We start from the raw sequence: 11,904 nt of genomic DNA, 5'->3' as shown, positions 1-11,904 counted from the left end.
CAGTCCAACCCCTACCTCACTGAACTGGATCCTTGGAAGAGCTGCTGATCTTCAGCTTGAGGAGCCAGCCAGCTGCTCCATGGGAAGTGCTTCCTAAAAAGCTTTGGAATGTAAGGCTCCCTGAATCTCAATTAACTCACCCTGAGCTGCTTCATTCAGTCCATCCTATTCAATCAACAAATCCCTTGGCCACAAGGGACACTTTGGGCTCTTCCGTGGCTCCAAACTGGGACAAAATCCCATTTTCTGTGCAGGCAAAGGGCCCTGAGGAGGAACCTGCTCAGGGAAAAGGGCTCTGGAAGTAGAAGGCAATGAAAATTAATCAGGAGAAATGTTAATTTGAGAGTTTTATTGTCTTGTCAAAACCCAAATCTTCACTCACTTCTTACCCTTTCAGCTGGTTCTCAATAATTATTCTCATTTTTGCTGATGACTCCTCGCTAGGTTGTTTAAATCCACTTTCAAATCAAATAATTGTGACTCAGCCACATTTTATTTCAAAAAAACCACCCCCAACTCTGAGCTGGTTTTCACTCCCAATTTCCCTCTGAACATTTCACAAAATCCCTTTTCTAAATAATTCACCAGTCCCACAACACAGACAATATTATCAGAAGCCCTGGTGCTTCCACACCTCAATTAAATCCATAATATAGGAGGGGAAGGAAGTGAGAAATTAATGGAAGATACAATCCTGTGGTTGGTAGGAAAAAAATCTCCACCATTTCCCAGCTGAGAGTGCCCAGGGAAATAATTTCTGCCTTTGGGAAATAGAGAAATTCCTTTTTAATAAAGTTATAAATAAATAACTTTTTTTTTTTTTCTTTTTTGGTCCTTTTGGAGAGTTAATCAGAAATGGATTCAGCAATAATATTTGATAGATTTTGCTTTGTTGAAGAGAAAGAGATGAAAAGCAGGGTGAGAAAGAGTCAGCGTGACAAAAATCGGGATACAAGTGACCATCAGGAGTTGGTGCTTTTCCGTCCAGCTGGGATCGGAGGCAGGACAGCTTTGGAGTGGGAGCCTGGCTGGGTTTGGAGCTGAGGCTCAGCAGAAGAACCCAACTTGGCCTTGCTGGATTTCCTCTGGAGGTTCTCACCAGGTGCTTCAGCGCCTGCAGGAATCACGGAGAAGGGAAGAGGGTTTAGTCCGATAAAAAGTCAAAATTTACCACAGATTTCCAGAGGTTTTGGGGGAATATCTCGACCTCATCCATGTGGGTGAGGAACTTTTTGCCTCAGCAGTCACTGGGGTTTTTTGATATTAATTTGGAATGCTGGAGTGGGAATTAATTAATTAATTTGGAATGCTAGATGGGGCTTGGAGCAACCTGGGATAGTGGAAATTGTCCCTACCCATGGCAGGAGGTGGCACTGGATGATTTTTAAGGTCCCTCCCAACCCAAACCATCCTGGTTCTGTAATTCCATGAAAATCACTCCAACCTTTCGATGTGTCCACTCCTTTTCCAGCTCCTCCTGGCTCCTGGTGCTCAGCTTTGGCGTCTCTGGGGAGGTGAATTGGAGAAAGGGGAACCTGAGTCCACAGACTTTCAGTAAGAACTGCATCAGCTGGGACAAAAATGTGGCCCTTCTAAGTCCCAAATTCCCTGGAGCAGAGGGGGGAAACGATTCCTGGTTGAGAACAGGAATAAAAAAGGAGGTGGATCACGTCTGACAGAGTTATTGGTGGTGCAGGCACACAGCTCAGCTGAGAGAGTGGGAAATAAATCCCCATCCCACAGAGCCTGTTCCCAATCCTCCAAGAACTTCTGGAGTTTGCAAAGACAACAACCACACCTCTCAATTTTCATTTGATTCATTTGATTTCATTTGGTTTAATTTGATTTCATTTGATTACTGATTTCATGAAGCAGGGGCAATGAAGAGGTTCAGCAGCTCCAGGTGGGAGATGAGGATTGGAGCTCCCCTGTTTCCAAACCTGTGGAGCAGCACTGCAGGAAAGGATTCCGAGTAAATAAAAGAGGAATTGCTGGAATTGTGTTTCCGGTGTTCCCAGGGCCAACATAAACCTGGAGTAGCCAGTGAGTAGTGCCCTGGGTGCTACTCTGAGCTGTTGTATCTTGAAAATCCAAAGCCAAAACGTGAGTGCTCGGAGGCCCTGCCAGGGATAACGGCCACGCCAGAGCTTGCTCTGATAAAAGCTTCCCATTTCCATCCAGATATCATCAATTTATTCCAAGAAAAAGCAAGGAAAAGGCCTGGATTGATATTGGATTTCTCTGGCAACGCTTCTGACACTCCAGAATGTCTCTGGTCTAGGTGAGAGAGGCCAGCTCAGAGATTTAGGAGTTACAAATGTATAGATTTATCAGTCTGGGAGGGAGTTCAGTGATTATCCGCCCTGACCCTATCCATGGTGCAGAAATCCAAGCGAATTCCATCCCTGTCCTTCTTGCAAGGAGTATTTTAGCTCGTGGGAACGAATTACAGAGGGAAGAAGTGTTTCAGTGGTGGCTGAATAAATCCATACCCCAGGAAGAAGGGATCAGGAACAGTGGGATAAAAGTCTGGTACTTCCACGAGAAACAGGGAATTTTTTGTTGCCAGAGGTAGTGTGGAAGTCTTTGAGAATTTTGTCACTGGGAGAGGAATATTTTATCAAGGGAAAGGAATATTTCATCCCACAGGACTTCACGGTGTCAAAATCCAGCATCCAGCAGCGTTCAGCCCAAGTATTCCCTGCCCTTCTCCTGGGCTGTCCCTTCTCTGAGGGCAGAAGGTCAGGAAAACTGTGGGAGATCATTTCCAGAGGGAAGGTTTTCCTGGTCCGAGTGGCACCAGAAATGTGCAATTTAATGAAGGTTTCTTGTCAAACTACTCCATGGCTTGTAAAAGTCGTAAAAACCTTCTAGAATTACTCCAGAATGTCAAAAACATGGGGGAAAACTGGAGCTTAGGGGGTCTGTGCCATGGGGGTGTCCAAGGTGTTTAGAAAGGAATGAGAGGCTCCCTCTCCTTCCTGCTTTTTTCCCTGGAAATGAGTTTGGATAATGTGTGTTCAGTCCTGCCCTGAAAATCTCAGCACAGAGAATTATTAGAGGTGAAGCAGCCAAAATTTGAAGTTTTCCCTTTAGTAAAATTTCCCCATCAGAAACGTGGGAAAGAAATGAAAAATGGGAAGAAGAAAAAAAAAAGAAAAAAGAAGGAAAGGAAAAGGGAAGGGGAAAAGGAAAAAGATAAGAAAGAGAAAAGAAAGAGAAAAGAAAGGAAAGGAAGAGAAAGGAAGAGAAAGGAAGGGAAGGGAAAAATAAAAAGAAAAAACAGAAATGAAATAAAAAGAAATAAAAAAAAGAAAAAGGGAAAAGAAGAGAGAAAAGAAGAGAGAAAAGAAGAGAGAAAGGAAAGGAAAAGGAGTAATAAAAAACCCCTTTACAGACAAAAGTGAGCAGTGAAATAGAGCAGACAGGGCCCTAAAGAATTTATCACTTACTTTGAAGGACAGTTGTAGGATATTTTGCCCTGCAGGGATAAATTGGTTAAACCTGGGAGTGAAAACGAATGGAAGCTCAGGCCAAAAAAATCCACATTTCCATCTGTGGGAGAGCTCAAAAATCTCTGGAAACTGGTGTGGAATGAGGAAAAACCAGATTACCATGGGTTACTTCCAAGGAGAAGACCAGAGCTGTGGTCTTAGCAGTGAAATTAGAAACTGTCCTGCTGAAAGCTGCAGGTCAGAGGGGAGATGTCCAACCAAAACCTTGAATTTTCACTTGATTAAATTTAATTAGGTTTCTTTTAATTGCAGAGCAGAAGCAACAGAACAACGGCAGGACCCGATTCCAAGAAGTGGGAATGACCTGAGCAATGGTGATGCTGTTCCCACACAGCTGAAGGTGTCTATTTTTTTACATAAAAATTGCCAGATTGGACAAGCAATGCAAAAAATTTGGGGTTGGATTTGGTAATCTTGGAGGTGTTTTCCAGCCTTAATGATTTTATGGTTGGATTAATCCCTGATGTTGGAAAATGTCATTTCCTTCATTGGATATACCTGGAGCTCAACATGTTCGGCTTGACGGCTTTTTTAAATTTACTCTTTCTTCCATCCCAAGTGTTGGAAGCATAAAATTGGAGAGAAAGAAGAAGAAAAGATTAAACCACTTCAATATTTTTTTTAAAAATCCTTACAGGCTGGACCAGAATATTTCAGAAATGGGGGATTTTTCTCCCCAACATTTCAGCTGCTTCTCTACAAGAGCATTTCCATCAATCACACCTTTAATCCAATTTTTTCCCTGAATTTTCCGTATTTCCTTTATGAATTTGCTGCAAGGCCCAGGAAATGACTCAGATGAGCAGTTTGCTTTTCTTTCTCCCCTCACGGTTGTTTCTCCTCTCTGTTATTAAGGGTGCTAAATGCAAACACTGCTCGAGTCACAACACCCAAATGTGCTGCGGCGGAAATCCAGATTTCATCCCATCTGCCACGGGGGAGACCTTCCCAACTTCACACTTCCAGGTCCTGCCTCTCGCTGAGGGCAGATGATGCAGAATCCCTCAGCAGCTCATTCCACACCCAGTTCCACTCAGGAGCTGCCTCTGCTCCCCCCTCAGCACAAATTCTCGGGATAAATGGATCTGCAGAGGCCTCCAGCTCCAGCCTTTTTCCAGGGTGTTAATTAAGCACTTGGAATTACAGTGGCAGGTTGTACATCCCATCCAGGGAAGTGGCTGGGATTTAAAGGGAATTCTGAGGGGTTTTCTCAGCAAGGTGAGCTAAAGAGTTCTGCTTCGAGATGAAGGGAATGAATTGAGATCTTATAAAGATGTTGAGCCTCTCTCATGTGGCTTAATGTGGAAAGCACCTCATTATTTCATGGGATTATTATTCCATGGTGGTTTTTAAAGGATGTGAGAATATGTCGCTGAAAATCCATGGGATGGTGTGTTTAGATAGAGCAGGAATGGTGCCTTGGTTTGGATGGAATGAGAACAAGGAATCAGGCCTGGGATTGAGCCCCTAATCCAATTCTTCCCTGTGAGGGTGAGGAGGGGCGGGGCTGGAATTCCCAGAGCAGCTGTGGCTGTCCCTGGATCCCTGGAAGTGTCCAAGGCCAGGCTGGACATTGGGGCTGGGAGCAACCTGGGACAGTGGAAGTGTCCATGCCCATGGAACTGGATGGGCTTTAAGGCCTTTCCAACCCAAACCGTTCTAGAATTCCATGGAATTCCACTTTACCAACAGCCACAGGGCACAGAGTGTGGCTGATTCTGAGATGAAGCTTTCAGATGAGCTTTGTGGTCATTCCAAAGAGCCTGGCTGAAGACACAGCCCTAATTCCTGCTGTGGGAGTGGGATCTGGCCTGCTCTGCTTCCCTAGGCCGTGCCATCAGAGCATGAGGTGACAGCAGATGGCCAAGAGAGGGGGGAAAATGGGATTATCCAGGAAAAAAGGCCAAAGTGTCCCTGGTCACAGCCAGAGCTCAGATCTCCTCCTGGAACAGGAGCAGCAGAGGAAGCCATGGACTTCTTGTGAGGGGCGATGACAGAGCCACAGACTCACTTGGGAGCTGAAGGCCTAAAACCAGCGAAGATCTCTCTTCAGATCTTCTCCTCTCTACAAGGAGAGAGGATTTGAGGAGGAAACATCTTCAAATGTTGAAATGACACAGGAGGTGTCCCCTGTTTGGCTGTGGAGTAAATAACTGAGGGTGGTCGTCACCCAGGGGCAGAGAGGCTGCACGAGACACGAGGCTGAGGGGGTGAGGAAGGTAAAGGCAACACAGAGCTCAGCACCTGGTGGAATTTAAAGACAGGGATTTCCAGATCATGATAACACCCAAATGCCACTCAGCAGGAACTGTGGTAAATTCATTTTAAAACTAATTTATCACTCAATCACTCAAAACCAATTTTATCACTCAAATTCTGGTTTTCTATGCCTGGACCAAGTTTCTTTCAGCATCTTTTTCCCTTCAAATATCCCCTGGAAAGAAAGCTCTTGAAAATCCCTTCCTGTGGGTGTGAATTATGGCAAAAAGAAACCATTCCTATCCATAACTTTAGTTTTATGCTGCAGCACCACGTGTTTCATCAGGCTGCTGATGGTTTAGGATTAACCTTCATCCCACCCTGAACTGAGCTCACCTGGTCTCTGGCATAGTCAGGTGAAAGTTCTGGTTCCTGGCATCTGAGGACAGAGGTGGCCTTGGTTTCAGGAGCTGCTGATGGGAACTCTTGGATTCAGCATCCAAATCCCTGAAATGATCCAAAAACGAAAGTTCTGGTCACACATAGAAAACAAAGCAACTTGCTCAGAGAGAGAGATATTTTTATTTAACACACCCCAAATAATGTGAGATTAATCCCACCCCTTGTGGATAACGCCCAAGGTGAGGAGTTTGTTTTAGGACAACTAAAAACCAAAATTCTGGCAAATTTGCGTGGACACCGCCTCATTCCCAGACTCAAACCAGAGTTAAACCCAAGAGAAGCACCACTGAGGGTGTCAAAATGAGAGAAGCCCTTAATGAAATGCTGAGCCAAAAGAGATCTTCGAGGTCTTTTCCCCACCTTAATGATGCCCTATATCTGTGATTCTGAAAAATTAAATTAATTAAAACCACGCAGGCAATCCACTGAAATCAGTCAGAGCAAACCAGCGAACACTGCCCGGCAATGAGACATCAAAATGACTTTAATTACACCTGCACACAGCCAGAAGCAAAGAATAAAGAAGCCAAGCTTGCAGCTTCAATTTGGATTTAAGGATCTAAATGTATGCAGATAACCCTGCAGGGTTGCCATAAATAAAAGAAGTTGGATTCTTGTGTGACACAGCCTCAGATTTTCTGCCAGACTCAGGGAAACTGAGCAATCCATTCCTGTTTGGATTCAAATGTGTAATGAGGAGATTCATCTTTTAATATGTCCTGATGCACGAGAAAGGCAAAGTTTTAAGTACTTTAGGAACTTACTTGCTATTTTTGGCAGCAGTTTTAGATATTTCATAGGATTTTGATTTATTTTTAATTGGAATAGGGTTTTATTGTCTCTACCAGTTCTGGTCACAGCCAGGTATGTCCCAGCATGATTCCAGCACAAATGGGTTTTCAGGGAGGGAGGAAATTTGATTTGGGTGAAGAAAATCCTCTGTTTATTTGGGAAAACCTGACCTGCAGCTCCATCCATTCATCCCAAGGCTGCTGGCACTGGAGCCAAGGAAGGGCAGGGGTGGGTGAGCCAGCACTGCCACTGATGAAATACTAAAATTACTGAATTCTTTCTCATTTCATGACCAAAGAATGCCTGGATTTAAAAAAAAAAAAAAAAAAAATCTGCTTTGCACTGATAGCTCTTTTCAAGGAGAGGAATCAGGATCCAAATCCTCAAATAAAACACTGCTCAGAACACTGATACAGATAAAATCTGGCCCAACACCTAAAAGAATCTTCCATTGTGGAAACTTTTAGCTGACCAAAATGGTATTTCTGTGTGCTAAAAATACACAGACTCCTTGACCTGTAGAATTCATGAGTTTGGTCTTTTGAAATGATAATCTCCTTTTTAACAGTACTTGGTTTGTGTTGCTTCAGGTCTCCTGCAAAGCCCTCGGAGTGAAGTTTTCTGGTATTTCCCCCAAATAATTTGAAATTAATCAGCTTTAATCAACTTTATTCTCTTCATCTGCCCCACGGAATGGTTTGGGTGGGAAGGGACCTTAAAAAGCATCTTGTCCCATGGGCAGGGACACCTTCCCCCATCCCAGGGTGCTCCAAACCCTGTCCAACCTGGCCTTGGACACTGCCAGGGATGGTTCCATAATTCCATATCCAGAGAAAGATCCAGCAAATCCTAGGGGAGTTTTCCAAGGTGAAACCTCTCTCTGAAACTTGACTTAAATCTGATTTAATTCTACTTAATTCTTGATTTGATTTAAACAAAAACACTCCAAAGCACAGCCAGGCACCAATGATGGATGTGGCTCCCTGATTTTCTGCTAATTCCTGCTGCATTCCAGGATTCAGATTCTCCCTCAGAATTCCAAGTATTTTATAACATTTCTGTTCATGGTGCCTCTGGACACAATTCCTGGAGAGAATGAGAGTTGTCTGCTCTTGCCTCCCATTCCCACCTGTCCCTCAGGGCCGGATTTCCTCAGGAAATGCTGATTTGGGCTGACAGGATTTTCTGCTCTGCCCCAGAGCTTAACTCCAAAATCAGCTTCCCAGGAATGAAAATTGTGGAATAAAGGGAGCAAAAAGCAATGACTTAAAGCAAACTGAGACGAGGAGCTCATGCTGCAAACCAAACCCCAAACCTCCAGCAAAAGAAAATACTGATTGCCATTTTTATTTTCTCATTTCAAAATGATTTAAAATGGATTTATCAACTACTTAAAAACCCATTTCTTTAAGTAAAGATTTGCAGAATGCATCTGCCTATAAGCTTGAACCACTGGTTTTCTAAAGACAGTTTAATTCTGGAGTGTTTTTAATTTTCTTTTGATTTTTAGACTGAATCTCCAGACTCTGCCATTGGAATAATTCTCACCAACACACCTGGCATGTGGAACTGGTGACTGCAATGAGCTGAACTTTTCTATTCCTTCTGCTGTTTTAAATTCCACCACTGCCAGTTTCTCCACGGCAGGCAGGAAAAGAGTTTGGATTAGGAAGGTTTACTCCAGGGGAAGGCAGGAGAGCCACCAAAGATCAATGAAAGAAGATCTCTTGAGATTTATAGAGTTTTGACCCATTTTTGCAGGCCTCTGACCATGAGGAAGAAGAGAAAGAGAGGCAGTCAGGATAAAATATTTTTTAAAATTTTTAAAAATCTAAAAATATTTAAAAAAATAATAATAAAAAAGAAATTAAGAAGTGGAATCAGCTTTAGAAATCCTCTTTAAACAGAGATATCCACTGCAGCAAAAAACCTCGTGTTGAGCACTGCTGTGGCCTTCCACCACTAATTATTAGTGCTAAAAAACCACAGCAGACACCGTGAGCTGCCAGAAAAATGCTCCTTTTTTCTTCTCTCAGAGAAACTTGCAATAATGTCATCATTTTAGACAAGTTACTACATTTTCAGTGTTCATTTGGGGATTGCTGCACTCCCAAAAGCCAAGGGGTTGTGATTTATTCGTTAGGACTGGATTGAAAAAGGAGAGTTCTCTGTGAGATTTGCAACCCCTGACAGTTTCTGATAACTCATCCCTCAGAGCAGTGGGGAAGACACCCTAAAGAGGCATTTTTGAGTGCATTCCAAAGGAATTTAGCTGGAATTATTCCAGGTTACCTGTGGAAAAGAGCCTGACGTGCTGCAGAACAACGTCTTTGGAGAGAGGCTTCTTCCTGGGGAAGAAAAATGACCAACTTTACACAGCAATTTAAAATTATTTGTGGGGATTGAAATAGCTGGGATCCTCCTTTCCCTTGCTAGGATTCCAGAGGGTTTGCATTTAGATATCCTGGGAAAACAGCAGAGCTGGATTAGAACGAACGAGGTGCTGGGTGGGGTTTGCTCATCTACATAAATCACAAAGTTTGGTCTGAAATATTTTTGGCTTGGAATGATGAAGATTTTCATCTCCAGTGAAGCTTTATTTGTTCATTGGAATCCAAAAATGTCCACAAGTCCCTGACAGGAGGGGGCAGCCGGGGGGGTCGGGCTCTGCTCCCAGGGAACAGGGACAGGAGAGAGGGAACGGCCTCAGGCTGGGCCAGGGGAGGCTCAGGGTGGATTTTAGGGAAAATTTCTTCATGGAAAAGTCTGTCAAGCATTGGAACAGCTTCCCATGGCGGTGGTGGAGTCACCAAACCTGGAAATGTTGGAAAAATGCGAGGATGTGGCACTTGGGGGCCATGGTTTAGTGGTGACCATGAACTCGATGATCTTGGAGGTCTTTCCAACCTTAATTTGGTGAAAGAAGGAATTACCTGGAGCAAGTTTGAGCGAGTTAAAATGACTTTGCACCATGAGATCTCGGCAGAGTGGGAAATGTGCAGTTTGAAGGGTGTGTTAATTACCGTGGGCTGTATGACGATGCAATTTGTCAGGTCAGACAAACCCAGCACCACGGTGAGCTGAAAAAATGCAAATTACAGAGGAACCTTATTAAATCCTGCTTTGTTATCAGCTGATAGGCACTGATAGTTATCAGTTTAATGGCTACATCGTGGCTGCAGGAGAGGTATTTTGTCATGGTCTGAGACAGAGCCCAGTTAATCTGCTCAGTGTTCACGTTAGAATCGTGAATTCCTTCACTGTTTATCCCAAGTTAGGCTCTGCTCGGATGCTCACTGAGCTTGGTTTGAATTTCATTTTCTTTTGTTAAATATAGCATTCTGACCTTTATTTATTCCCCCCCCCCCCCCCCCCCCCCCCCCCCCCGGCGTGGATTACAGGTGCAGAACCTTTCTGTCCTTACCTTTTATAATTAATTACAGCCAGAGAAAATTAGGGCAGGGCTGGGCTGCTCACAAGGGAGGAGGCTGCAAGGAATCAGATTCTTATTTTGCTCATGGATAATTCACACGAATTTCTTCTTCCTTTTTTAATTGCAGCTCTCCAGGAAGGGAGGGGAGTGTGGTTACTGCAGTGCCAGGACATTACTGAGGTGACAAAATCATTTACGGTCCCAAATGTAACAGCTGAGCCAAAATTTGGCTTTAAGGCTGCAGATTCTATTTTTCTTATTCAGTATGGTCTAAGAGGCATCTGGGTTTCCCCTGGAATGTTGACACTTCAGCTGACACTGGAAAGCTTTTGGAAAAAGAGAATGAAAACTCAGAGCAGTAAATAACACAAAGGTATTCCTGGAAAAGGAGAATAATAAGAAAAAGAGCTTTGTGGCCACAAAATGAGTGAAACCTGAGGTAAATGATGGCCTCCTCCACCCTAAACCACTTCTCCTCGCTTTCACAAAATGTAAACTTTGGAAATAAAAGTTAAAAATAATAGGAATTGTTGGGGTAGGAGTGATGGCAGAGTGTCACCAAGGCAGGAAATATTTCAGCTTCTCCCTCACCTTAAACTGACAAAGTTTGGATGAAAATGAACAATGCTGCTGGCAGTTTGTGAATTTTGCACTTGAAAAGAGGGATTTCATCTCAGAAAACCGAAAGGTGGGAGTCTCCCTGTTTGTATCACCCATTCCTCAGTCATAACTTTTCCCACACCATTTTTAAAGCCTGGCAAAGAGGGGGGCAGGGGTTGTTCCTCCATCCCCAGCACGGATTTGAAACATCAGAGGAGTTATAAATCCACAAGGAAAGAAGGGAATTGCCCAGCAAGTGGTGCCTGCCAAGCCATCCCTCATCGTAATGACATCGTCACCCTGCAATGGAACACAGTTTACAGCTTTCATTTTTCTTTTCCTCTTTCTGCTGTTGTTGTCCTCAAAAAGGAGCATCAGCCACATCTGCCTGCAAGGAGAGGGGATGTCCTAGAGGAAAGGACTATTTAGGAGCAGAGGAAAAAAAAGGAAGAGGGAGGAAGCTGGAGTTTCCAGAGATTATTTGAAATCCTTGTTGATTGAAACAGCAAAAGCAGGTGAAAAAATGTGCTTAAATTTGATCCCTGGCAGTTATTGCTGGAATAAAACTGGGAAGGCCTCGGCTGGATGAGTTTTCCACTGCCATGGGATGGCATACATAGGGAATCCTCGTGCTCCTATGAACTGCATCCAGCTATTCCCATGGAATAGGACAACTCCATGTCGTTGTGGAGAACTGAGAGATGAAATTCAGCTCCTTCCACCAGTACACGAGTGGATGAAATCCATTAGGATCAATGGATTTATTCTGGTGTAAAACTGAGCTGAAAATACAAGTGGTGTTCTTCTCTGAGTTTAGCTGCCTCAATCCCAGGGGAATGGAGTGATAGGACAAAGGGGGATGGCCTTAAGCTGAAAGAGGGAAGGCTTGGATGGGATATTGGG

General features: G+C 43.8%; 1 protein-coding gene across 4 annotated transcripts in view; it reads right to left on the bottom strand.

The window, feature by feature from the left end:
* Positions 1-334: 334 nt before the first annotated feature.
* LRGUK (leucine rich repeats and guanylate kinase domain containing) overlaps positions 335-11,904 on the bottom strand; it is a 40,350-nt gene continuing 28,780 nt past the window's right edge. Inside the window, exons 17-21 of one of the 4 annotated variants that reach the window (XM_032106592.1) lie at positions 9,261-9,316; positions 6,111-6,221; positions 4,014-4,061; positions 1,445-1,506; positions 335-1,114 (exon numbers count right to left, since the gene is read on the bottom strand). In XM_032106592.1, coding sequence (XP_031962483.1) covers positions 963-1,114; positions 1,445-1,506; positions 4,014-4,061; positions 6,111-6,221; positions 9,261-9,316 — 429 coding nt within the window. In that variant the 3' untranslated portion in view covers positions 335-962. Of the gene's footprint in view, positions 1,115-1,444; positions 1,609-4,013; positions 4,062-6,110; positions 6,222-9,260; positions 9,317-10,340; positions 10,728-11,904 lie in introns of those variants that run through there. The other 3 variants (XM_032106593.1, XR_004239693.1, XM_032106594.1) reach the window with 3 other exon arrangements.

This window comes from Corvus moneduloides, chromosome 4 (genome assembly GCF_009650955.1).
Source record: "Corvus moneduloides isolate bCorMon1 chromosome 4, bCorMon1.pri, whole genome shotgun sequence".
Classification (NCBI taxonomy): domain Eukaryota; kingdom Metazoa; phylum Chordata; class Aves; order Passeriformes; family Corvidae; genus Corvus; species Corvus moneduloides.
The sequence above is the reverse complement of the archived record's forward strand: the minus strand, read 5'-3'. Positions and strand labels throughout refer to the sequence as shown.